The sequence below is a fragment of the Ambystoma mexicanum genome, chromosome 4p, assembly GCF_040938575.1.
Source record: "Ambystoma mexicanum isolate Mex_15411 chromosome 4p, UKY_AmexF1_1, whole genome shotgun sequence".
NCBI lineage: Eukaryota > Metazoa > Chordata > Amphibia > Caudata > Ambystomatidae > Ambystoma > Ambystoma mexicanum.
In genome coordinates this window covers 141,293,370-141,316,915 of record NC_090927.1, presented here as the reverse complement: position 1 = coordinate 141,316,915, position 23,546 = coordinate 141,293,370, and the positions used below count along the sequence as shown (strand labels likewise).

Sequence of the window (23,546 nt, the reverse complement as noted above, 5' to 3'; positions counted from 1 at the left end):
TGGCGAAATTAGAAGGAATGGCCGCACAGTGGGGCATACCTTTAGCAAAGGATAAAACGACCAAACCTGCCACCAACATAATTTTCCTGGGCATTGAACTTGACTCTGTACATGGCCTATGCAAGATCCCAAAACAAAAATTGCAGAACTCCTGGAGAAAATACAAGGCCTGACAACAAAAAACAAGGACACAGAGTAATTCAATCATTAGCAGGGAGTCTCAACTTCGCTGCTAGAATAATCCCCCAAGGGAGGGTATTTTCCAGAAGTTTGGAACTAAAAATCAAATCATACACCAAACCCCACCTGCACATCCGGCTAGGCACAGAGGTGAAACAAGATATGGAAATTTGGGGGAATTTCCTCAAAGATTTCAACAGGACCTCACTTTGGCGTACGCCTTTGAACACATGGACAAAAAGGGTCCTTTTCACCGATGCAGCCGGGATCAAGGGGTTTGGAGCCATACTAGACTCAGAATGGGTGGCAGGACACTGTCCCAACTCATGGCAACAGGCGGGGTAGACTAAGAACATCACCCTCCTAGAATTATTTCCCATTTGGCTAACATTACATATCTGGGGCAGGCAGCTAGCTAACACGGAACTCTTGGTCTGGTGCGACAACATGGCCGTAGTAGGCTCCATAAACCGAAGGTCTACCAAATGCCCTCTAGTGCTAAAAGTCCTACGAGCCATCACAGCAATCACACTACAAGAAAACATTGTGGTCAAAGCAAAGCAAAGCACATTGCTGGGGCGGATAATAACATTGCAGATGCTTTATCTCGCTTTCAGTAGCCAAGATTCCGGGAGCTAGCGCCTCACGCCCAGGAACAGATGAGCCCAGGCCGGGATGCCCAACAAGAACCAGGCACCTCAATAACGGGTGCCAACAACTCCTTAGGCTTCCTAACAGAGATGGGCGAGAAAGCACTGGCAAGCACCACCGCGGCACAGTACAGTAAGTGCTTACAAACAGTATTTAAAACCACAGGCGTAAACCATGTAGAGTTCTTAACGATTTAAGACATAGAAATATTTTTAAAATGGGCGCATGAACAAGGCTTTAAGAGAGATTGGGCAAAAAGATACCTAGTTGCAATCTCGTATTTTTCAAAAATATGGGGTGATTCAGACCCCACGCAGAGCGCTCTTATTTCCTACGCAATGAAAGGATGGGGTAGAATAGAGGGCCCCCAGGTGGACACCCGCCGCCCCCTGAATTTCAACAAACTGGTACAAATTGCAAACCAGCTGGATGCCATATGCTGGCATCAATACGAGATCTTATTATTCAAAACAGCTTTTTTCCTGGCATACTTTGGGGCTTTCCGTGTTGGAGAGCTCATTGCCTCCAGCACCAGGGCTACCAACGGCCTGGGTGTCATGGAGGTCAGGGTTAGACAAGAGAGCGTCGGCATAGAAATCCAACAATCAAAAACTGGGGCTAAAAGAACCATCAACAATTGTTGCATTGATGAGGCAGCAAACTGCCCGGTATCCATCAGCAACCTTTATCACACGCAAAGGCCCAAGGTATGGGGGAGGTTTCTAATCCACAAGGATGCCTCTGCACTAAGCCGCTACCAATTGAAAGGGGTGCTGATGAAAGCAATCAGCAAAGCAGGGTGGGACCGCTCTCCAATCAGCATGGATAGTCGGCCACTCATTTATCTTCAGAACGGGCCGATGGGCAGAGGAGACCAAAGAAAGGCCACCTTTCAGAAACACAATTTCTTCATAGTGGGGATGCAGAGGCCTACGATGGGCCGAGATCCACGAAACCTCAGCAGAACTGGTCGCATACAGAGACACGCCAGAATTTTTGGTCATACACCTAGGGGGCAATGACCTGGTATCCATTGGAAGGAGAAATTATTCGAGGACATGTCCTCCTCCCTAGCAGGCATTTCACATAATTGGAGGGGAACAGAAATATATTTCGAATGGATTGTGTCCTCCCACGTATTCCTCATCTTGTGATAATTCGTTATCTCCAGCTTCGCTGCTTCGGGAAAAAGAAATTCTCGGCAGAGGGCGCTTTGCTCGAGGTCGTGGCGTCGATTGTCCCTCGATGGACTCCGTACTCTGTCGACGTCACCGATGGTATAAATAGCTCGAGCTGCGCCTGTTGCTTCAGTTCCGTTTTTCCGATCGCTTCGCTATCGAGAACGGCGTGCTTCTATTTTCTGTGAAGAAAATGTCGTCCTCTTCAACGCCTTCGACACCCAGGATGGGGTTCAAGAAGTGTGCAGATTGTGGGTCTAAGAGGTCGATCACCGATCCCCACCGGATTTGTCTCTGGTGTCTCGGTTCCAGTCACTGAACCGACGACTGCGGGTCCTGCCAGTCTATGGCCGAGAAAGCTCTTCGTGAGAGGAGAGGTAAACTGTCGGTGGGGATGGAGGCCTCAAAGAAGGCTACGTCAAAAAGACACAAGAAAGCGACTGATTCTAAGGAATCGGACCGCCATAGGCACTCGGAGATCACGATTTAGGAGTAGATCGGGACACTCTTCGTCGTCATCGAAAAAAATGAAGAGGAGACCTAGATCGCCCTCATCTTCTTCAGAGTTGACCGAAGCAATTCATTGTCCAACTAAATCGGATTCTCCCAGTAAGTCGGAAGAATTCAGCAAAAAGATAATGGGAGTTTTTCGAGAATGCGGCCCCGACCCCCTCAAAAGACCCTCAAAAAAGCCATACCCCTAAAGTCGCTCCATTGGATGACAAAGGGAAGTCCAAGGGTACCATGGCAAAGACCGGTAGCGTCGAGGAATCCAAAAAAACTCGAGTCGACGTAAAACCGCCGAAGACTCTTCGAGAGTCGAGCACTTCTCCAGTGCTATACATGAAACACAAATCGTCGAATACTTCGACTTCGTCAACGCCTTTGGCGTAGAAAATTTCGACTCCAAAGCCGAAAACATCCCCAACACCATTATCGAAGTCATCTTCGAAGACCCCTTCGACAACTTCGAAGGATTTGCCAATTGCTTCGAAGCAGATGGAAGAGGGAGAAAGGAGATTCACTCCTTTGCCCAGGTCCGACTTTTTCAAATCTATGTCAGCAATTTATGAAGAGTCTGCTTCAGAAGAAGACGAGGTTACTCCTTTGGGAGTTACTTATAGTACAAGACAAGTTCCTGAGGAACTTATTGACCAGGAATCTAGAAGGAGAGACCTGAGTGATGCTCTACATTCTGCCAGTGGAGTTGACACATCCCCAGAATTAGAGTTCGCCAAACCTGATCCTGCAGAGCATGCAGATGCTGGGTACAGGGCTCTTATGACCAGGGTAGCTGAATATATGGGTTGGGGTAATACTTCACCCATTTTTGAACAAGATGACATGACGGATATAATCGTCAAGGGACCTCAGAAAGATCCTATTCTCCCTTTTCACAGGGCCCTTCAAAGGACTGTGGAGAAAAACCGGGAGAAACCAGAGACTATTGCTGCTGCAGATAGCACTTTTCCAAGAAAATATAGACCAGCTGGAACGGATCCTGAATATTTGAATAAACATCCGACTCCAGAGACTTTAGTCATTCAGGCAGCATCTACTTCTTATCCAACTATCCCTCCAGATAGAGAGGATAAAAAAATGGATGCCTGGGCACATAAAGTTTTCACGTCAGGCAGTATGGCACTTAAGTCGGCAAATGTCACCTGTACCCTAGCCAGGTTTACCCATACCCTGTGGGACTGTATTTTGGCGGCGGCTGATCTTATTCCGGAAGGCGAGGAAAGGGAAGGCTTCCTGAATATAGTCAAAGACGGGAAGGAGGCAATGGGGGAATGTCTCCAGTCTGGACTGGATACTGCTGATAGTATCAGCAGATCCATGGCTGCAAGCGTTGTGCTACGCAGATTTGCGTGGTTGAGGAAGTCGGGGTTTGCACCAGACGTGCAAGCTAGAGTCCTCAACATGCCCTTTGATGGCTCGAGGCTCTTTGGCAGAAAGGCTGATGAAAGCCTAGAAAAACTTCAGACCTCGAAAGCGGCAGCTAAATCACTTAGTGCCTCTTTGCGCCAGCCTCTAAAACCCTATTTCGGCTCATCTTCCTGGAGGGGTCGTTCTTTTCGATACTACTCCTCTTTTGGTAGAGGAAGAGGACAGGCTTCTCAAAGGGGTAAAAGAAACTTCCCTCGTGGAGCACGAGGAAGAGGTGCAAAATCAGCCTCCGGAGCGGCATCTGTACCCTCAGCCACTCCTGCAGCCGCCTCCAAATCCATCTGAGGCCTTGTTACACAAAACACCAGTGGGAGGCAGGATCTCTCAACATCTGAAGGAATGGCGGGGCATTACCTCAGATGCTTGGGCACTGGAAACAGTAGCCCAAGGTTACTGTCTCCCCTTTCTAAAAAGGCCTCAATCATCCACCGGGAGCCAACTCTGCCAAAATTCCGGATCCGCTCCTGTTGCAGGAAATTTTAACCCTGCTAGAGAAAGGTGCCATAGAACTGGTACCTGTAGCGGAGAGGAACAGGGGTTGGTACTCTCCATATTTTCTCATCCCAAAAAAGGACGGAGGACTGAGACCCATCTTGGACTTGAGAAACTTGAACAAGTTCCTCAGGAAGGACAAGTTCAAGATGGTGACTCTTTCTCAGATCCTTCAGGCTCTCCAACTCCAAGATTGGTTGCTATCATTGGACCTTCAGGATGCTTACTTTCATGTGCCAATCCATCCAAAGCACAGAAAGTACCTGAGGTTCGCAGTTGGCAATTCTCATTATCAGTTTCGAGTTCTGCCATTCGGCTTGACCTCCGCCCCGAGGGTTTTCACCAAACTGTTGGCGGTTGTGGCAGCAAGTCTCAGGAGAGGGGGTATTCACATATATCCCTACCTGGACGACTGGTTGATCAGAGCAAGTTCTCCAGAACAAGCTCAGGAACATCTTTCGATCACCTGCCACTTCCTCCACAAATTGGGCTTCTCTCTCAATTTCAAGAAGTCCCACATGATACCATCCCAGAAGCTCCAGTTTATCGGAGCAGTCTTGGACACTTCCTCTGGAAAAGCCTCGCCTCCCGAAGTGAGAGCTCTCCACATCCAGCAGATGGTAACGAAGTTCCAGAATGCCCAACGTCTACCGGCCTTCGATTTTCTCAGGTTGTCGGCCTCATGGCATCCTGCATTTTCCTAGTACCAGAGGCCAGGTTGAGAATGAGATCCCTTCAATGGGCACTCAGAACTCAGTGATCCCAGTTCTCAGGGAATATGTCGTATCTTCTGCAAGTCCCGAGCGCAGTTGCTCAGGATCTTATATCGTGGGCTTGCAACGACAACATTCTCAAGGGAGAGTCTTTTTGGCAACCATGGCCGGAGATAACAGTAGTGACGGACGCCTCACTCACGGGGTGGAGAGCACACACCAACGATCTAACAATCAGCGGTCGTTGGTCTCCATCGGAGTACAAACTACACATCAACCTTTTGGAGCTAAGGGCAATCAGACTAGCTCTGAAGGCCTTTCTGCCCTCTGTACAGGGGAAGAATGTCTTGATAATGACGGACAACACGGTGGCCATGTACTACCTCAACAAAAGAGGAGGAGAAGGGTCAATACCACTGTGCAGAGAGGCAATGCAGCTATGGTTCTGGGCAATACAAGAAGGAATCTCTCTATCGGCAATTCACCTAGCCGGAGAGAAGAACACGGCGGCGGATGCTCTGAGCAGGCAGAGTACGGTCTCTCACGAGTGGGAGATAGCTCAGGAAGTCCTTCTGGAGATCTTCGCCCTTTGGGGAACCCCTCAAGTGGATCTGTTCACCACCGCAATCAACCGGAAGTTCAATCAGTACTGCTCAAGGGAATTTCCTCAAAGAGGGGCTATGGGAGACGCATTCGTAGTGGAGTAGACGTTTCCACTGCTGTACGCGTTTCCCCCAGTCCCTGTGATTCCTCAATTAATCAGGAGGTTGAGAAAGTTCAGGAAAACCATGATCCTTATTGCCCGGATTGGGCCAGGAGAATGTGGTACCCGGACCTTCTAGACATGTCCATCTGCCCTCCAATACGTCTTCCGCAAAGAGAGGATCTTCTCTCGCAAGAGGAAGGTTGGGTTCTCCATCCAGAGGTCAAGACACTCAACCTTCAGGCATGGTTTCTGAGAGGTTGAGATACAAGGATTGGGATCTTCCGGATGACGTAATGGAAATCTTGCTTTCGGCCAGAAGACCAGCAACAAATTCTTTGTACCGATGTCGCTGGAACAGGTTTAGTAACTGGTGCAAAGACAAGGATGTGGATCCTTTTCAGTGTGGCACCCCAATGGTGCTTTCTTTTCTGCTACATCTAGCTAATCTGGGGCTCCAGATAGGAACAATCAAAGGATAACTTGCTATGCTGTCCATTTTCAAGCGCTCCTCGGAAGAGGTTTCATATTTCAAAATACCGTTAATAATTCAATTCTTAAAAGGTCTTACTAATGTATACCCTCCAGTACCTTTTCATGTACCAACTTGGGATTTAAATTTAGTACTAAAATTCTTTACTTGCATACCCTTTGAGCCTCTGCATTCATGTCCATTGAGGCTTTTAACTTTAAAAACTGTCCTTCTTGGGGCCCTTTCATCAGCCCTCAGGGTTAGCGAACTTCAGGCTCTCTCATGCAAACCACCATATACTATTTTTTATAAGGATAAGTTAGTCCTTAAAGTTAAATCTTTGTTCTTGCCAAAAGTAGTCTCGGACTTCCATTTGTCACAAAAAAATAGTACTACCAACTTTTTATCCTCCTCCTCATCTGGGCAAGGAAGAGGAGAGATTACACAGACTAGATCCCAAGAGGGCTCTTAGTTTTTACATCTCAAGGATGGCTAAATTGAGACAAGATGACCAACTATTTGTGGGTTATACTGGTCATATATTAGGCTGATCTGTAACAAAACAGACCATTTCCCGCTGGATCATATTAGCCATAGTTGAATGCTACAGATTAGCGGGAAAAGAACCACCAGATGGGCTTTGTGCCCATTCTACTAGGGCAATGGCTACTTCAGCGGCTCTAAAGAGGGGCGTCCCGGCAGCAGACATTTGTGCAGCTGCAACCTGGAAAACAATGCATACTTTTGTTAAACATTATTGTTTGGAGACTGCCTCCTCTAATGAGGGTTTATTTGCCAAGGCAGTTCTGCATTCTGTCCACAAAAACTGAAATTAGTACTCCCGCCTCCAAAATTGCTACTGCTATGGGAGCCTATCACAAGATGAGGAATACGTGGGAGGACACAATCCATTCGAAGAACAAGTTACTTACCAACTGTAACGTTCTTTCGACTGGATGTTCCTCCCACGTATTCCTCATCGACCCTCCCATCCTACCTCACAGTACAGTTTTACGTTTTCTTACACTTTCCTCTCACGAAGAATGTATCGGTCAGGGGGCACGCCTGGGTGTTCCTCCTATATATATTTCATCGAAAAAACAGAACTGAAGCAACGGGCGCGGCTCGAGCTATTTATACCATCGGTGACGTCGACAGAGTACGGAGTCCATCGAGGGACAATCGACGCCACGACCTCGAGCACAGCGCCCCCTGCCGAGAATTATTTTTCCCGAAGCAGCGAAGCTGGAGATAACTAATTATCACAAGATGAGGAATACGTGCGAGGAACATCCAGTCGAAAGAACGTTATAGTTGGTAAGTAACTTGTTCTTCTCGGCCATCCTACCCAGAAAGAAATGGCAAGGGGCCAACTGCTACAAATCGATAGACATTCCTAGAAAAAAAACTTAACAGGGGGCTAGAGAAATACTGTACAGCAAGAGGACTGGGCTTCATAAAGCACCCGGCCATTACACTGGGTGACCCGGACCTTTTTCACAAAGACGGCACCCATTTATCAAACCAGGGCATGGAACATTTCTTTAGAGAAATGACAGCAACTCTAGCCTCCAGGGGTTGCCACTAGGAGATACTTTCGGGGGAATGTGGTCAGCCGCCAACCTTCCCACATGTGGCGGCACGGGCCAGAGGGGGTAACCCCAAGACCCGGTGCCCAAAAGTATGTTACTAAGATATGTGATTATGGTTATCTCCATAACCATATCTGTACAATACAAACCTACAGCCTTTTATTGCCAACACTTGACAACAATGTGTGAGCCAAATTATTCCGGGTGAGGGTATGGGGTCGGCAAATAATTATGCATGCATATGGGTTCAACAGTTACTCATAATGCATTTATATTTTATCCATTGAAACCGTCCATTTCTTGATGCAATTTTTGACATTTTTTTTTTTTTTTAACATCCTCATTCTTTTTCACTATTTGGGTTTAATTTGTTCCTGCAAATCATTGTTCGACTTATCCCCTATTTATTTTATTTGTCTTCCTTTCCATTGCCTTCTTATCTATTTTGATTTTAAATTGACCTCCACCTGGCAGTCTAATCAGTTACATTTATTTCATGTACTTGAGGTTAAGTGGGGACTGACGGTCATAACCTTCCCATGTCAGCCCTCAATTTGGCAAAGTCCCGAAAATGTATATGAACCTGCAGATGTATGTTAATCGCTTTATCCCCCAATATATAGATCTATAGTTCAACCATGCCCTGTTTATAGAATCCGTGCACCTTTCTTATTAATGTTATTGCCCAAGCAACTACTACTGAGTGACATGTCAGTGAAATATTCTACTTTATGAATATAATAGTTTCATGTCCCTTTTTATTCGCAAGTAATTCTTACACATTACACTTTCATATTAGTCACTGCATCATTATTCTTATTAAACCAATCCACCACTTGCTGCAATGTTGTTGCCCAGTAGTATGTTCTAAAACTCAGGGCACTGATCCGTCCTTTACCAGCCAATAATCGTAGCGTTGCCAATGCTATATTTACATTTCTGTTTCTCCATAAATCCAGTACCATATCCACTTAGTTTTCCCCAGTACCCATATCTAATTTATGAAAGTATTCAGCTGGTATAATTATTGGCCTCTCTAGAAAAACATATAGTGATCTTGGTAGGGTAATCATTTTTGCCAGTGCAACCCTCCCCATTATAGAGGGGAAACTTTATCCAAACATCAACTGCCCTAACAAAATCTATCCAAGCTCTTTCAGCTTTGTTGATACACCCATTCAAAATCCACACTCACTTGTCTACCTAGATATTTAAAGCTCATTGATTCTGTTTGGGTTCCATGTCTTTTCGCCGACAGCAATTACTTTCTGGTAATTTACTACAAAGTAATTACTTGGACATTTTTCTTCAATATTTCTTTTTTTAAATCGGTGGATGGGGAAGGCCCCCTTTCCCCTTTTCCCTTTATTACTGCCCCTACCCTAAACCCCTCCCCACCCCTTTATTTTTACTCCTTACCCCACATACAAATATATTTTTCGAAGTAATTACTTTGTATTAAATTACCACTAAGTAATTCCTGTTGATGAAACAATGCAATACCTTCTATTTGTATTCAAAGATGTTGTAGTTTGACACACTCTGATTCTGGTATAGTATAAATTGCGGATTTACCCGATTTGCTACTGATCCAGACCATATTGCTATCTGTCCTTCCGCCTCTAATGAGCATCCCAGCAGCAAGAGATTTTATTTACTCTGACCCCGGATGTTACTCCCAGCACGGAACTGAAACCGCCCTAATGGACCTAAAGGCCCAGATTGACGAGCTCAGGGACAAGGGGAAATCGGCCCCACTCCTCCTATTGGACCCATCGGCTGCATTCGACCTTGTGGACCACGGGGTCCTCTGCAGCCATCTGGACTCAGCTGCTCACTTTTCTGGGGAAGCCATAACATTGATACAATCCTTTCTAAATAATAGAACTACTTGGGTCTTCTTCCCCACCCCAGCTGCGGACCTTATCCCCATCACCTGCGGGATCCCCCAGGGATCATGCGCTTCACCCACTTTATACAACATTTTCACGAAGCCCCTCTTATCTTGGTATCACCTACACTAATTATGCAGATGAGACTCAGATTCTCCTACCACTTATTGGGGATTACGAAAAGGATTTGGCCTTGGTGAATAGGGTATAACTCATCATCCAGGCATGGATGGCCACCCATGGACTATGCCTGAATGATGGTAAGACTGAGAGCATCATCCTGGGGACCCCCTCAACCCTTAAAAAACTAGGACCCAAATATTCCACATTCCACATTGACAATAACACTATTGCGGTCGAGAGTGAGGTAAAAAACGTGGGTTTCTACCCTCTTTCAAGAAGCAGGTCAGTGCAATGGCATCTGCCAATGCATATACCTGCAAACTGATCATAGCAGGCAAACCCTTCCTGTCCAACAGCTGCACTACCCTAGCTAGAGCACTTGTTTTGTCGAAATAGGATTATTGCAACTCTCTTTACATTAGAGCTAACAAGGAAACCATCAAAAAAATCCAATCCCTCCACAATAATGTAGAGATGCTCTTGGAATTGCCAGGAGAGAGCACATCTCAGAAATTAGAAGATCCAATAATTGGCTGTCAACACATGATAAAATACAGCTCAAAGTGGCCTCACTCACCTACAAATGTTTGAATAATGCTGCTCCTTCCTATCTTACAGCGAGACTTACCAGAAATATTTCCACCAGACTCACCAGACGATCTAGCATTATTTGCCTATCAGTCAGGGGACGCAGCCTCCCAGTCAAGGCAGCCCAACTCTGGAACTGACTACCCCCTCCTCTGCGAGAGGATCAATCTTACCCAAAATTCTGTCAGAACCTCATAAAATGGTTCAAAGACGCTGACAAGTAATGCCTTGCTTCACTCGCTACCCTTACTCTAGTCTATTCTCATCTCTATATGAATGCAGATATAGTGCCCTCCAGTATTACACTCTATCTGCCCACAACTATCTAATTATTCGAGCCAACTCCTGGCTAACCCTGGCTTACTTTTATACCTCTGTACATCTTCATTGGCTGTTTTGCTTATCCGTTTCTTTAGGATATATACTGCTGCCATCCTGTTTAATTTGATGTATATGACCTGTTTCTGATGTATAATTGAGCTGTAATTTGTAACTATGATTATGCTATGTGTAACTAAGCTGTTAGTTCTCTTATGCAATGCACCCTGATACCCACGGGTCTGGTGCGCAATACAAGTAATAAAACAAACATATAGCAAATGCACCCACAGTATAAATTGCGACCAGCCCCATTTTTCTTTCTAGCCCTACCCACATGAACTTCCAATCAATCGCGCCAAATGCTTTGTAGGAGTTAAAGGTAACAATCCAGTTATTCCTCTTCCCCCATGCTTGCCTATTAGTAGAAACAATCTCCTCATATCAGCATTGTGCTCCTTCCTGAGATAAATCCAATTTGATCATTGTGCACCAAAGAGCGCAACACGTTATATAGCCTCACTGCCATAATCTTGCATAATAGTTTAAGATCCACATTTCCTTATTGATAGCGGTCTGTAAGAACTACATTCCTAATTAAAGCGGCAGGTCTCCCTTGAAGCTGCGGCGAGACCAGACTCTTTGGCTGCTGCAATCGACCTTCTTATATCTTATGAATGTAAACACACACTTCCAGACATGACAGCTCACTGTCCTTGATGCTTGCATGCGGGAGCTGGCTTCAGGTTGACCGTTGCACACGATAGGTTGTTGGGTGTTTCCTGTCTCCTTTGTTTAGCCTCTGTAGCCAAGCCCCATGTGGGCCTGTTTGTAGTACACTCTATTTGTATGTTAATTGCTGCCACCATCTGCTGAACTAACAATAGGATCGGGTGTATCCATGGAGCCTTTGTTAGTTCATTAGGCTGGCTATGGCAGGAGAAAGGATTGTCCCTCCCCGTTCTGAGATGGCATGTGTAATGCTGGCTGTCATATCCCAACTAAATATGACTAGGGGTGGGGGACAGTGCCTGTAGGCTTTGTCCACCCATAGTAGACAGGTCTAGGTGTAAGTCGTGCAGTGAGCATAGGAAAATGTGTGCGGATTAGCCCCACACATTTTTTCGGAGGTTGAGCTACCATCATTCAATTTCCTTTAAAATGTCAAAATAGCCCAAGTGAACACACCCCTGGGTGGTCGAATTCCTCACTGTTCGTTAGCCAAGTGCCAGCAAGCCTGTGTGGACCATAGCCACATGTTCAATTACCTTTCCCGGCCTCCACTGCTCGTGAGCAAATGGATGTGGTGTGTTACCCACAAACATTTGCCTGGTGAGGCATGTGCTGGATGCCATGATGTGCATTGCTGAGCAGCTCTGAAATGATCAGCCACTAGATGTGTAAGCACTCTGTGTGCCCTTCGCTGAAGTCATGTCAACGACAAACATTGACAAAGCCAACAGTTTTGTGCATTAGTATTAGGCATTTGCCAGGCACCTTGCTGCCCTCTTCCATTCTATCTCCAAGTTGGTACCTTTTCTCTCCCCCACGCTGCCCTTCTTACTTGCTCCTATTACCGTTCCTTCATTTAATTTGGAATTTCTTTTTGCTATGCTGCACCTTCCTGCAAAGTGCAACTTTGCTGCAATCTTTAATACCCATCACGCAAATATCATTACCTCCCTGCACTGTTCCTCGAAATCATGTATTTAGCATCTGCTCATAATCATTTTGAACGGAAAGCAAATCATGGTTTGCCTACTCTGAATGCCCACAACGTGTCTTCTTGGCAAACACTGTATCGTTTGGTATGTCGTTTAAGTAAACCTATCCTTGGCGGAGTGTCTTTGGGATCTGTGTGGTTGCCGGATCGGATTCGGACCAAATCCAATTTACCTAACACGCCAAATTACCGAAAATAGATACTACCAAATGTCTTACTGACTAAATGTTCGTAGGACATTTGGTAGCATCTATTTGGTGGTATAGGTAGGAGAAAAAGAAAGAAAAGGCTGCGGGGCGCCCCCCCCACCCACATCCCCCACTTACTATACTGTGAGCGGGGGTGTTCCCTGCAGCTGTCCCACAGACAGTGGAGTAACTTTGCTGAAAATGTTGGGGGGGACATGACATCTGATAAAAAAGGTGCCCCAGCCAAATGAATGGTGACAAAATGGTGTACCATGAAAGTTGGGGGGGACAAATACCCCTGACCCCCCCCCCAAAATTACGCGCATGCCCACAGACCAAATAAAATAAAAAAAGGCTATCACTATACAGTATTGTGAGCGGGGGTCACCCCCACAGCTGACCAGACCCAAAAAAGAAAAGGACCCTGCAGCGCTGGTGCCCGATCACAGAAGTGAAAGGGAACAGGCGTTGCAGGGACACGAGATGGAAGGCAAGATAAGTAAGGGGGTGGAGGGGTGGGGGTGTCTTGTGGGTAGGGGTTTTGCTAGGGGTTTGGCCGCATAGGGAATGTTCAGGGGAGAAATTACCTGCGATTATTTAGAGCAAATAATCTTCGGTCATTTCTCCCTTGAACATTTGCGTCGTGGTAAAATCGCCCCAATTTCCGATATCGAGGAATGACATATGAGAAGAAAAACATAGATGGACACAAACGCCCAAACTGTTGGCATTGCTAATGCTCTATAATTGTGTGGCATTGCATTGTGGTATTTGTAGTTTTCATGGTGGGGTGAAAATAACGCAACATTTGTACTCCTTTTTGTTTAACATATATTTCTGTAAGGATTCCTACATTGCTAGAGTGCTTTAATTGTGCTCTGTGTACTTTTGAAGCCCGATTTTATAAAACCGAGTTTTGTTGAAAGCCAAACATCGTGTACAGGAGGGGAAAGGATCAGAAGGCACGTTTGTTGTGGTGATTTACCAGGTGGATGGATGTGGGAAGACAGGTTGCTGATTTGAATGTGTTCTAACTAGCCCTGTACTGATTTTTCAGGGTACAAATTCAGATTACATGTGGGTTGATGGCATCCACCCATTTTTTTCAATGTCTACTCCATCCTCATTGGGTGTTTTTTAAGGGTCTGCATGCAAAAAAAAGCTGGTTTGCTCAAGTTTTCGCCCACCTGGATTTGAACTCAATAAACTACAAAACCACATGAAGGTATCTTCAAAGCACACGTCTTGTATTGGTATTTTGCTTTCCATAGAACATTTAAATATAGATTGGTGGTCGTCATTTTTAGTTGGTCATAATAAAATGTTGACGTGCGCCACAGTAAACTACCTTGATGGACTACTAGCAAGAGACAGATGACATGCCTGTGATGTTTTATTATTGTGTAGGAGCCAAGATGTTTTATATATTTTGAGGTTCTACGTTTTTGGAAGCAATGTGTCTGTTTGAATCCTAAAAATGCAGATCATCAGTTGAGAACCAGAGTAGTTTCAATCTCCTCTCAGGCTGTCCTTAGGTTTACTGTTTTCATTGCTCTTTTTGATTCTTTTGTTTGTCATTTTGTCTCCTTCTGATTGAAAACTTGATGCAACTGAATGACAAAGATTGTAAAAAGTTTTGCAAAAAATTAAATAGAATAAAAATGTTTTTAAAAAATCTAGATTTGGGCCAAAAGGTGCACATCTTTTATCCGTTGCCAGCAGTGTTCTAGGACATTTTTTTTTTTCCTTCGGGTTTTGATTCATTTTGTGAAAGACCATGCTCATTTCTATTTGGAATTTTCTTGTATTAGTAAAGGCCAGTGACATTAAATTTGAATACTTCACTGTCCGATAGTTTCATCCTTGTGTGCATGTTAATGATCCCCCACAGTTATTTTTTCTGGTCCTGTGCCCTATTGATGACATTTGAAGGCTGCAGAGTTGCTTACTCTGACCGTCTCAGTGCCTTTCCAGTAAATAGACTGTTAGGATTGCACTATCTTGCAGCAAAAGCATTTTGCCCTGTCTTGCCTAGGGTAATCCCTGCCCTTATATCCTTGGAACGTGCAGTCAGATCAGGTATGTTTGGATTCCTTACCAGTGATCTTCATTACTCTTTGTCCTGCTCTTCCTCGTCGTAGTACTTGCTTTTGAGGTACCCATCTCTATAAATGATTTTGGCTACTCCAAAATAAGCCTCACTACTGATATTGCTACAACCGGAATATTAACAGTTAAAGTTAAGATAGTGAACATCCGTTTATTTGATCCCACAGATATTAATAATGACTATGGTGCTGAGTCAGAGTTAGCAAATCCCGCAAAATGTCATCAAGAGGGCTCAAGTCCAGAAAAGTGTGGGGGATAATGAACATACACACAGGGGTGAAACTATGCAAATAAACGTGCCTCGCACATCTTTTGCCGCCCAGGACCCCACGCATCCTAGGGCCGGCCCTGGTCCGGGCAGGCACCTGTAAGTACTTGCAGTGGGGGTGGTGTCTTGTAGAGAAGGCGTTTTCCGTTGGCGCCTTTTTGAGAGCGCATGTGGCTCCGCTCTGCGGGCAGGTGTGAGGCAATAGTGCCCGGTGCGTGTGAGCGGGAGGAGGGCGGGGGCGGCGCGCTTCCAGCATGTCTCAGATAATGGCTTCTCATTGTGCCTTCCTTCAGATGCTGCCATGCCGCACTCTGTAATTGCGCGGTGAGTCACTTCTGGAAGAAGGGCTGCGAGTGCCGCGCTGCTGCCTCCGCCTCCGCCTCTGCAAGGCAAAGCTGCCCGGGGAGGTTAATCTTTAGCACGGGGAGCCAGTTTATCGTCGTTTGGCCGGAGTTGGACTCTGTCCGCTATGTGCTTAGGTTGCTTTTTGGGGCACGGCGCCCAGTTAGCTATTGGACTCTGCTTCAGCTCGGGAGGTGGGAGGCAGCCCATCGCCTCGCTCTGTATAAATGGGTAGGACGCGTAGTGCTTGTGCCAGTACACAAGGGCAGCTGAGGCAGCCAGGTGCCATGTGAACTAGCCGGTCCGCCATAACCTTCTCGTTTTGCTCTCTTTTTCAGATGATTCGCATTCGCTTGGGGCAGTAACTACTCGGCCTCCTCCCCTCGGAAGCCCGGGATTGGGCCGGATGTGACTGACGCAGCTGCAATCACTATGGCCCATGGATGCCATTGACATGCTGGGAGCAGCAGCACGTGCAGTGGCGGCCCAGGACTTCAGGCTCCGGAACTTCACCTTCTGCGCCCACGCTGACATGCGTGTGCAGGTCCATGGCGACTGTGTTGCGAAGGACGCGTGACCCGCAGCCGGCTCGGCTGTAGCGGCGACTGGGCGCCCCCATTGCAGGCGAGATGAAGTTCGGCACCGTGGACTACGTGATCTTCGCGCTGCTGCTGGTGCTCTCCTCCGGCATCGGGCTCTACTACGCCCTGAGCGGGGGCAAGCAGCGCACCATGCAGGAGTTCCTGTTGGCCGACCGCAGCATGTCCTTCCTGCCGGTGGCGCTCTCGCTCTTGGCCACCTTCCAGTCGGCCGTGGCCATCCTGGGGGTGCCGTCGGAGATCTACCGCTTCGGCACCGAGTACTGGTTCCTGGGCTGTTCCTACATCCTGGGGCTGCTCATCCCAGCACACATCTTCATCCCAATGTTCTACCGGCTCCGGCTCACCAGCACCTACGAGGTAAGCCACACTCGCTTCTCTTTTCTTCACAAACTGTTGCCCCACTGTATTTTGCTGTGTGGATTGTTTCCTCTAGTTGAATAGTTTGAACTAGTTCAATTGTTGTCACACTGTATTTTGCTCCTTATTCTAGATTCGTTGCCCACCATATACATTGTTTGCCCCAATACAAACACTCCTGGCCCAAACACACAATACGCAGACCAATTGTGCGCTCGCACATGGCAATTTACAATCCATCAAACGGAGCGCAGCAGCCAATTTACATACTACCTACCCCCGAGCCACTGCACCCTAGCACTGCGGTCCTGTGGGCCTCCCATCTGGGCACTAATGACTGGATGCTCTTAGCATACATCACCTAGAAAGAGGCCTGCAGACCGTACCCATGTACTTCCAAACTGTGTACATCCGCACAGCAGCCAAGCTACCTTGCATTTCCCTTCTCCCCACTAACCTAACCCACCAACCGTTTCTTTTTTTGATCTCCCCACTCGCCTAGAGATCTTGCAGATGGCAAAGGTGTGCAGTATAAGTCACACTAACATAGCCCAATATATCTCACTGTTGGGATAAAATATACATTTGAATAATGGAAGCACTTTTCTGAATCTGCTACCCCGACCACTGCATTTAATGACCTAATGCAATGACAGTACCCTGTTAACTCCCACTGCTACAGCTACACAGCACAATGTTTCCAATGCAACCAAACTCAATGCCAGGAGATCTGCAACCTTTGGCTCACTCACCATTAACTATGCGGGCTGAGGCTGATGGGAGTTGTGTGCAAACCCCTGGAGAGCCAAAGGTTGTAGACCACTACACTAAGTTGATTAGCTGCCTTCAGAATGTTTAGGGTTGCAGACAGATATCAGAACTCCACTGCCTCAGTCAGGGGACAAGACTGATGTTCTGTTAAAGTAATGTGATGGTTTTGGCAAAGCAATGTTTCCAAATGCTCTTCAATCTGGTTGGGAGTTCATTGGTTGTTTTTTTGCGTTTGACCTTGTATTTGCGTGAATAAGACAGTGGGCTTCATAAGTATGGCGGTCTGGAAATAAGGGTGCTGGTAGCTGCGTACAGCAACTCTTCTGGACCGGCATACTACAACAATGGCAGTAGGGGTCATGGATTCCTCAGCCGACCTGACCTGCTGTGTTTTCAGGCCTCTACTCGCATGGTTGTCACGGAAGCACCCTTAGCAACAGTGCTTCAGTGTCCCCATTTCCATGGAATCCTATGGGACACCATGGAAATGGGGATTAAGCGTTACCAGCGCCGCTTGTAATATCGCATTGGCATGGGGATATGAGGCAACAGTGTTACGGGTTGGTGGCAACCTGCCGGTGGGTTACCGCAACCTGGTAATGTGGCCTAATGTTTTGCAAAGCAAAAGGCGGCCCCCTCAAATACAACTAGCAGCTAGAACAGTCCATTGTCTACTGTAGGCAATCCCGTTTTACGCAGCCAGACCAATCCCCTGTATGTGTTGCACACACTCGTTGCTTGACTGTCTCCCTTATTCTGACCACACATTCTGTGCACCACACTTCATTTCACCAAGTATCCTTGAGTGTATTTCTCTGAAAGTGAAGATATAACCCAGAATGACCCTGAAATGGACTGCTGTGAAGGACCGATGCCTGCTGGATCATAATGACACACATCACGCCTTCTCTATTGACAATGATGGTTCACTGCTAAACTTGGTAATGGACCTTAAGCGGAAGTCTTTGGGCCATAGTTCATTCCAGCTGGCAGAAATACTGGGCCAAAATGATGACGACACTCTGGAGACTAATTTAGCTGCCACGCTGGATTTGGAAACGCTGCTTTCAAGCGCTGTGATTTCAAATGAAGGTATGACCTCTAACGAAGAAAGAGTAGACTCCACAGCTCAGGGCCAGGAAATGGAAGCCGGTGGTACCTTGCATAAGCATAATATTGAAATGATCTTGGTAACTGAGGCTCTCCTTTGTTATGCTCCCAACTTGCAACAGAACAAGAAGAGGTGAAGGCCCTGGTGGCTAAGCTCGTGGATGTAATCTTAGACAATAGTGCCCATCTAATGGTGAATCAGGAGAGCTCCCCCTTGGCCCCCGCCTCCCCAGGGGTGGTTGTATCAGCACAGCCCCCGAACGGGATTGGGGAGCAGATACAGGGAATACACGAAGAAATTGTACGTCTGGAGGTGGATGCGGACCAAGGGACCGCCAGGGTGAAGTTGGTTCCGACCCCGGCCTTAAGGAATGATTCACTTACAATTACAGCAGCAACAGAGCAAGATGCTATTGATGTGCTATGTAATGAGATCTCCATGCTGAGAGATCCAGAGGCCTCAACAAAAATGGACGAGAAGTTCGCCAGCCAGGAGAACGCATCATCAGCATAGACGGCTAGAGCTTACTAAGGGAAACATTTCAGAATTGGATTATGGCTGTCTAGGACCAGTGGTCTTGGCACCTAAAGGCGGAAGAGCAGTGGTAACTCGAGACATGGGTAATGGAACCTATAGGCAAGCAGAATTAAGGGGCACGCTTGACAATTGGATCACCCCCACTAGAGGACAAGAAGGTTGGATTAACCCAAAAGTAGGGAGAAACAAAGGGAGTCATTCACATGGATCATAATTTAAACAGGCAGACATTTGCCCAAAAACTAAAAGTGGTAGCTCCCTGATGGACTACAATGCAAATGACAACCCTATAGAACCTTTAAAGGATGAACCAGCAACCCGTGCCCATAGCCTATTCAGAATGTTGGGGGAACTTGGCAAAAGTGGAAGAGTTGTACCAATCTGCTATTTCTCTTGAAGAAAGTTCAGGGTTTGTCGGCGATTAGTAGCTGAGATTTGCTAAAGATCGAGCTCCCCTACTGGCATAGTGCCTCGAATTGGGCATTTATTTAACTGAGCTCACCAGCAATCGCCTCTCTTCTATGTACTTGGGTGGGAGCTTTACAAGAGTTGGGGATATAAGCTAACTGTATGTCGCATCCCTACCCCGAATTTAGGCAGGGGTCAGCTAGATCCACAAGATGGGTCCTGGCTCTAGTTCACCTTATACAGACCCTAAAGGTTAGGTTGGTAAATTGGTACTCCAGGGCTTTAATTGCTTTCTGAAAAATCAAATAATCTTCCTAAAAGAAACCTGGCTTTGTGTACCGATGGTGGTGGATGGATTTGGAACTTTTCAACAAAAGGCGATTTAAAAGGTCCTACGGAAGACCTTCTGGGGGCCTAGCGATACGGATTCAAAACAACGTGCTGATAGAAGCAGAACTTGAGAGCAAAGATACTTATGGCTTATTGGTAGAAGTAAAATTGAAGGACATATGTTACTGTAAGTTGATACTGTTAATATATACAGTACAGTAATGCAGCTTGCATAGAGGTGGGTTGCCTGGCTGATAAATGCAGAGAAGTTTGTGAAATATTTGTGATCGAAAGTATTCCCATATGATTATGGCTGGTGATTTTAATACGATAATACATGGGCGGAAAGTAATGATGGAGATTGTGTACCCCCGAGAAATGAAAGTTGGGGGGGGGGGGGGGGGGCAGGGAGGATCTATCTGGTCTCTATTTGGTCATACCTGCTAAGTACATGGAATCTAAGAATCTTGAACGGGGCAATAGAGGGGGGGGGGCATTCCCTCGATCAACTTGGCAGCTAGGGGGAGACGACATCATACCTGGACTATGTAGCAGTAACATTATACTTTATGTGAGGAATTGAGAGTGGTGAAATCGAATTGGAGTGACCACGCTCGGTTAAGATTGAGTTTGAAGGCCCCCTTTGCTGTGCCTTCTGGGTGTATGATGAAATGCGTGACAGTTAATCAGGCTGGAAATAGACTCTCAAGATATTTGGGGAACCTGGCAGGGTTTAATAATCGTATCCAGATCTTCCTGGCAGGATCCGCCGAAGTGAAAAGTAATATGTGGATTACTCCATACCACTTCAAAACTTTCTTGGAACGTTTTAAAAAGACTTCACAGGGATATCAGAGTGCGGAGAATGAGAGACCACATAATTACGATACAGTGGTCCAAGAGAAAAAGGGAATCCCGAGAAGAGAGATTTCGCTTAGTGAAAGAATCCGCACCGCCTCGGGACATAGGTTTAATAGTATGAAACAAAAGTTTAAAAATTGGATGACTAGCTATAGATTCATACTGATACAGAACAATGGAATTAAAATGGGGGAGACCCTAGCAAAAAAAAAATATGCAAGGAATTTTTGGGAAATAATTAACTCCATGCATAATACCCAATGCCATCTAAGAAGTAATGTAATTGCAGAGGACGAGTGGATAAAGCACTTTCAGCATGCCTAAAGGGTATCAGAATTGGTGATTGCGTGCCCATTGACTAAGCCAGCTTGGGAATTGAATGTGTCAGCCGATCTAATAGAGATAATGTTCAAAAGAACATCAAACTCGAGGGCAGCTTGTCCAAATGGCCTTTCGAATGCCCTGCTAAAGTCTGATTCGCTGCTATGGTTATCAGGTTGTTTGGATCCATTCTGCAAAAGGGGGCAGTCCTGAGTTTTATAGTGCCCATTTATAAGAAGGGAGACAGTACCCTGCTCGATGCAGAGAGCAAGATTTTCTCAGGTCTAGTCCTGAGGGACCTTGAGTGCTGGATAAACAAAAGGGGGATTTTAGGAAAGTACAAGACTGGGTTTCGCAAAGGGGATGGGAACCGACCTGAACGGCTTGGTGGTTGGCTGGTTGAGAGAGGAATCTCTCAGGGCAGGCAGCTTACCGTTTTATTTGGCTGCTGTGGACTTCTCTCAGGCCTTTGTGTGAATCGTAACCTGCTCTGGCGCAAATTGAGAGATTGGCAGATTCCGGGACCTTTGTTGGCCATCCTGATCCATATACATGATCATGATCTGCTGTGTGTGAGGTTGGATGGACAGGGAGAATTGTTATAGTCCTTCTCTGCCCAGAAGGGACTTAAGCAGGGTTGTGGTTTAGCGCTCTGCTTATTCAATATATTCAGTATATGTGTATGTATATACATATGTATATCCGACATGATAAACGCACTGATGATGGTCCTCATTTGCACCCCCAAGACTGCTGTCATTAAGCATGCCTCTATTAGTGTATGCTGATGACGTGATTCTGATGGACAGGACCCAGCGGGGACTCCAAAAGATTATTGGATGCCATACAAGTATATGCTGTGGGAAATGAGTTGGTGATTAATGATAAGAAAACAACTATAATCGGGTTCATGACAAAAGGTAACTTTGCTGGCATATGGACACCCGGTCAATAAAACCAACAGCCTCTATCAACTATTTGGGGTTCAAGCTAGATATAACTGACAACAAAGATGCTGCCCTAACATGTATGCTTGCCAAGGCCACTCGGTCCGGAGCGCCGATGAGGAATATCCGATCTAGGTATTGCAGATTCCCTATGCGTCCTTTATTGGTATACTATAGGATGAAGGTGGACCCGGCTATGCTATATGGGACAGAGATCAGTGTCACTCTACACTCCCTAAAACATGAGCGGGTTGAGGCTAGAATTTGGAAGATGGCGTTGGGGGCTACCAGATTGTGGACCCATGCCCTCCTTACGATACAAATTGGGTCTCACAGCACTGAGCGCGGTGCTGGACTGGAGAATTCTGTCATTATATAGAAACATTTTTGCTTCCTCCAGAAGTATTCCCTATATGAGGATTTGACAGATATCCTACAGTCGGAGCATCGGGCGGCGAGTAACTTTAGGGAGACGGCTAATGGAAAACGAGCGAAGCTGGAAGTATCAGTGGAAGACCTGAAGGATTATTCCAATGTGGTGAAAAGGGTCCTATTAAGGGGAGGCTGGATTGCCACAATTGCAAGTACAAGACAATCTAAAATATATTATACATCTTTTTTTGGACAAACCATTGGGGAGTATACCAAAATACCTGGATCGATTCCCAAATGCCTATCGGGTGCAACGATTCTTAACATATAGGCTGAAACTTCTCCCAACTGGAGAAACTATACAAATAAGATCTCGAAATGGAGAGATGGTGGTTGGTTGCACATATTGTGGGGACTCAGTATCGAGAACACGTGGTTCTGCACTGCCAGGCACTCTCAACCTTTAGATCATTAGTCTTGGAAAATCTGGCCTATGAAGAGCTAGATGTGACAGCATTTCTTGCCCGTCTATCCAGCGGAAAAGAATCAAAAGCCACAATAGCAGTCATTAAAATCTTGGATAGAGCTGGACTGATAAAGTTGAAAGTGTAAATATACTGCTGCAATTTATCTCCTCCCGTGGATGAATGCTGCATATCTTCTTATTCTTCCTTTATTTTTGCTGTATTGCTAAAAATGATGGGCTTCATTTATTCTTTTATGGATGGTTCTGATGAACTAATTTACTATGAATAGTGACATTACATAGTGACAGACAATTTGATCTCTTATAAATGATTGGAAACTAATGAGCACAAAATGTTGGCATGTGTCGTTTCACATTAAAATACAAAGAGGAAAATGTGAAAAAGTATATTCTAAGTGCTGTCATAAGGTCAAGGAGGCCTTCAATTATGCATAATGGATTTAACGAAATATTTAAAAACCTATATCAGTCCATCACTAAAGTGCATCTTCTCTCAAATAGATTGTGTCGTTTTGTGATATCTTGCTCTTCTATGCAGAACATGGCCACCTCTAATTCTTTTACTTGCACAAATTGTCATTCGCTGTTGGGCAGAGGCTGACTGACTGGCTGCCATAATAAACCTCATTTCGTAATGGTCGGCTTTGTGTCATGCATGTAGTGTTTCCTTGGATACATTTTAGGACTTTCCAATTTAAGGTGATGCGGTCTAGTCATTCCGATTGTGAGTTGTTCAGTCCCTTGTCTCTTCAGGGGCCACAGTGTAACAAAATGACTTCTTCTCTGTAAGGGTATAAGGATGAGTATTGGCTAAACTTTTCAGCCTCCATACTTCTACAAACCAACATTGATACAATTCATGAAGATAACGGGCACTGCTAAGAGATGGACCTCCTTTGCCTTTTGTGGTAACATGGGCTGGGGGAAAGCTTTTCTCTCAGAAGGGATGTCTCTGTGATT

The 23,546-nt window shown here is 45.9% G+C and overlaps 1 protein-coding gene across 3 annotated transcripts in view; it reads left to right on the top strand.

Moving 5' to 3' along the window:
• Positions 1 to 23,546, top strand: part of SLC5A6 (solute carrier family 5 member 6) — a 1,144,170-nt gene that overhangs the window by 171,250 nt on the left and 949,374 nt on the right. Inside the window, exons 1-2 of one of the 3 annotated variants that reach the window (XM_069605584.1) lie at positions 15,440 to 15,464; positions 15,821 to 16,441. In XM_069605584.1, coding sequence (XP_069461685.1) covers positions 16,112 to 16,441 — 330 coding nt within the window. In that variant the 5' untranslated portion in view covers positions 15,440 to 15,464; positions 15,821 to 16,111. Of the gene's footprint in view, positions 1 to 15,439; positions 15,465 to 15,530; positions 15,714 to 15,820; positions 16,442 to 23,546 lie in introns of those variants that run through there. The other 2 variants (XM_069605583.1, XM_069605582.1) reach the window with 2 other exon arrangements.